Source organism: Setaria viridis, chromosome 5 (assembly GCF_005286985.2).
Source record: "Setaria viridis chromosome 5, Setaria_viridis_v4.0, whole genome shotgun sequence".
Classification (NCBI taxonomy): domain Eukaryota; kingdom Viridiplantae; phylum Streptophyta; class Magnoliopsida; order Poales; family Poaceae; genus Setaria; species Setaria viridis.
Genome location: NC_048267.2, coordinates 23252778 through 23255738, shown reverse-complemented (window position 1 = coordinate 23255738; position 2961 = coordinate 23252778). Strand labels below are relative to the sequence as shown.

At 54.5% G+C, this 2961-nt stretch overlaps 1 protein-coding gene across 1 annotated transcript; it reads right to left on the bottom strand.

Annotated features, from left to right (window-relative positions):
- Nucleotides 1–710: 710 nt before the first annotated feature.
- On the bottom strand, nt 711–2437 carry LOC117855581 (3-ketoacyl-CoA synthase 6). The gene has a single exon (XM_034737964.2). It carries the CDS (start codon nt 2343–2345, stop codon nt 888–890), a length of 1458 nt encoding a protein of 485 aa, XP_034593855.1. The 5' UTR covers nt 2346–2437; the 3' UTR covers nt 711–887.
- Nucleotides 2438–2961: the final 524 nt, after the last annotated feature.

Below are 2961 nucleotides of genomic sequence, written 5' to 3'. Positions count from 1 at the left end.
GGAGCGCCGGACGCTGCATGCCATGATGACGACTCCAACAGTCTCAATCACTCTGCTTGCATTTTGCAGCGGAGCATTTGGCGCCGGCGGATCCAGATCCACGGGGTTAGCCTTAGGGCATGTTTGGATCCGGCGTTCTAAACTTTAGGACATGTTACATCGGATGTTTAGATACTAATTAGAAGTATTAAATATAATCTAATACAAAACTAATTGCACAGATGGAGTCTAATTCACGAGACGAATCTATTAAGCCTAATTAGTCCATGATTTGACAATGTGGTGCTACAGTAACCATTTGCTAATGATGGATTAATTAGGTTTAATAGATTCGTCTCGCGAATTAGTATAGGGGTTCTGCAGTTAGTTTTATAATTAGCTCATGTTTAGTCCTCCTAATTAGCATCCGAACATCCGATGTGACTCTCATAAAGTTTAGTACCTTGTATCCAAACACCCCTTTAGCTCACTGTGGTCTACGACCCTATATGGGCACGCGACTGTGCAACGGCCGATGAGTCCCCCCCTGCAGCGTTGTGCCAAGTGCCACGACGACCAGGTGCTACAACACTTCACGGTTTACACATAAAAAGTGCATAACTGCTGTCGCAACGCAGCGTGCATTACATCAACTTGACAGTGATGATAACAACACACAGAATGAGTACACTCGTAACAATCCACGACTGGCTACCTACATTGCCCATGAATACACAAGTGCTTGCGTTTTAGCCAACTTAATTATTTCAGACATCACATCTAGCACGGCACACAATATTGCCACGTACTTGGAGGCACCAACTAACGAAGTCCACGGAAACCTTCGCAGAAATCTCTCGTTGAAGATAATTCTGCGCAGCGTGTGCACGTTGCACACAGTAGTTTGATCAGATGTCCTTGGCGACGTCGGGGAGCTGCACCGGGTAGCGGTGGATGCAGTCCACCCACGGCCCGTCGGCGGCCGCCGCCGTCCTGACGCACTCCAACGCCACGCAGCTGCACTCGAAGCCGGCGCCGAAGGAGATCATCCACACCCGGTCGCCCTTCCTCATCCGGCCCTTGGCCTCGGTGTACGCCAGCTCGTACATCACCAGGCTGCTCGACGTGTTCCCGAACCGGTGCAGCGTCATCCGCGACGCCTCCACGTCCTCGTCGGACAGGCCGAGGCCGCGCTGCACCTCGTCGATCACCGCGCGACCGCCGGCGTGGATGCAGAAGTGCTCGAACGCCGTCCGGAAGTCCGGGCGGTACAGCCTCACCTTGCTGCCGAGCCGGCTCAGGAGCTTCCGCTTCAGGAGGGACAGCGCCACCAGGAGCTGCTCCGAGATCGGCAGGACGAGGGGCCCGAACGCCACGATGTTCCTCTTGAGCGCGCCGCCGGCGGTGGTGGTGAGGTCCTTGGAGAGGCGCACGCCCCGCATGCCTTTGTCGTCCTCCTCCTGGAAGATGCAGCGGTAGTCGGCGTCCCGCGCGGCGGTCATGGTGCGGACGATGCGGCCGAGCTTGAACCGCGCGCGCTCCGGGGAGTTGGACAGGATCGTGGCGGCGGCGCCCATGCGGAAGAGGCAGTTGGGCAGCAGCATCGCGCGTTCGCTGCCGACGTAGTACTGCGACGAGAGGATCTCCGTGGACACGGTCAGGACGTGCGTGCCCGGCGCCGCCACCTGCAGGAGGTTCTTGGCGAGGCCGACGGAGATGAGCCCCGCGCCGCAGCCCATCCCGGACAGGTTCAGGGTCTGCACGCCGGGGCGGAGCTTGTACCTGTTGACGACCATGTCGGCGAATACCGGCGTCGGCGTGAAGATGCTGCAGTTGACGATGAGCACGTCGATCTCCTCGGGCTTCACGGCGGTCTTGGCGAGCACGTCGTCGATGGCCGAGAAGATGACCAGCTCGGTCTCCTCCCGGGCGGCGTCGAGGCTGCGGTCCGGGGGCATGTAGTGGTACGAGTAGGGCACGCACGTCTCCTCGCCGAGCCCCGAGCGCTCGAGCAGCCGGATCGCGAAGTTCAGGCTCTCCTTGTCGGCCACAAGGTACGGCAGGAGGCGCGCGTGCTCCAGGCACGTCGCGAACGGCGCCCGGAAGCACGGCCTCGGCCGGAAGCAGCCGTACTCCACGATGTACACGTCCCGTTGCCGGCGGGCGCGCCGGAGCTTTGCCACGGCAGCCATCAGGATCGCCGCCGTGATGAGGTGGACGGGCCGCTGGGCGTGTAGCCAGCCGGCGAGACCGTCGATGCTGAACGGCCATCCTCTCTGGACTACGGCGGTGGCAAACGCCACCGCGGCGATGGCGAGGAAGTTGCTCATAACGAGGTGGTACGACGCTTTGAGGAGCTTTCCCATTGCGTTCTCTGTGTGTATGTCAGACAGTGAGAGTAGTGGAAGCCTGTTAATTTAAAAGGCGAGTAGAGGGCGCGTTGCCGGGAGTTTTGGGTGGATAAAAGGTTCGCGTTGAAATTCAAGTAGCCTAATATCACACCCGATTTTAAAGGAAAAACCAGATGATCGTCATATATATGCTAGGATCAAGTTTCACACATACGATAACTTCGGTAAATATCAAAAATAGTGTTATAACGTAAAGAGAGAGTTACATAAATTAATTAATTAGAAATGAGATAAAAATCTCTAATATAAGCATCGGATCTCCAACAACTCCACAGGTAGTTAACCGGAGGAAACGTACACCTAGCAACTCTTCAAAGTCTTCAATAGATTTGTCTTGTACTGAACAACAGATATAGCAATTGTGAGTGCACTTATGGTTGGTATTCAGCAAGTATAGGGAATGTGTAGTATAAGGCCAAGTCAAGAAATAGCTAACTGGTTTACTGCATTTAAGCACTTTTAAAGTTGGTCAAGTTTTATTAAAATTGGTTAAGTTTTATTAGAAAACTAATTACTAGAATGTAAGTTTATACCACCCAATTAACCATAAGAGCAAGGATATATCACGAAC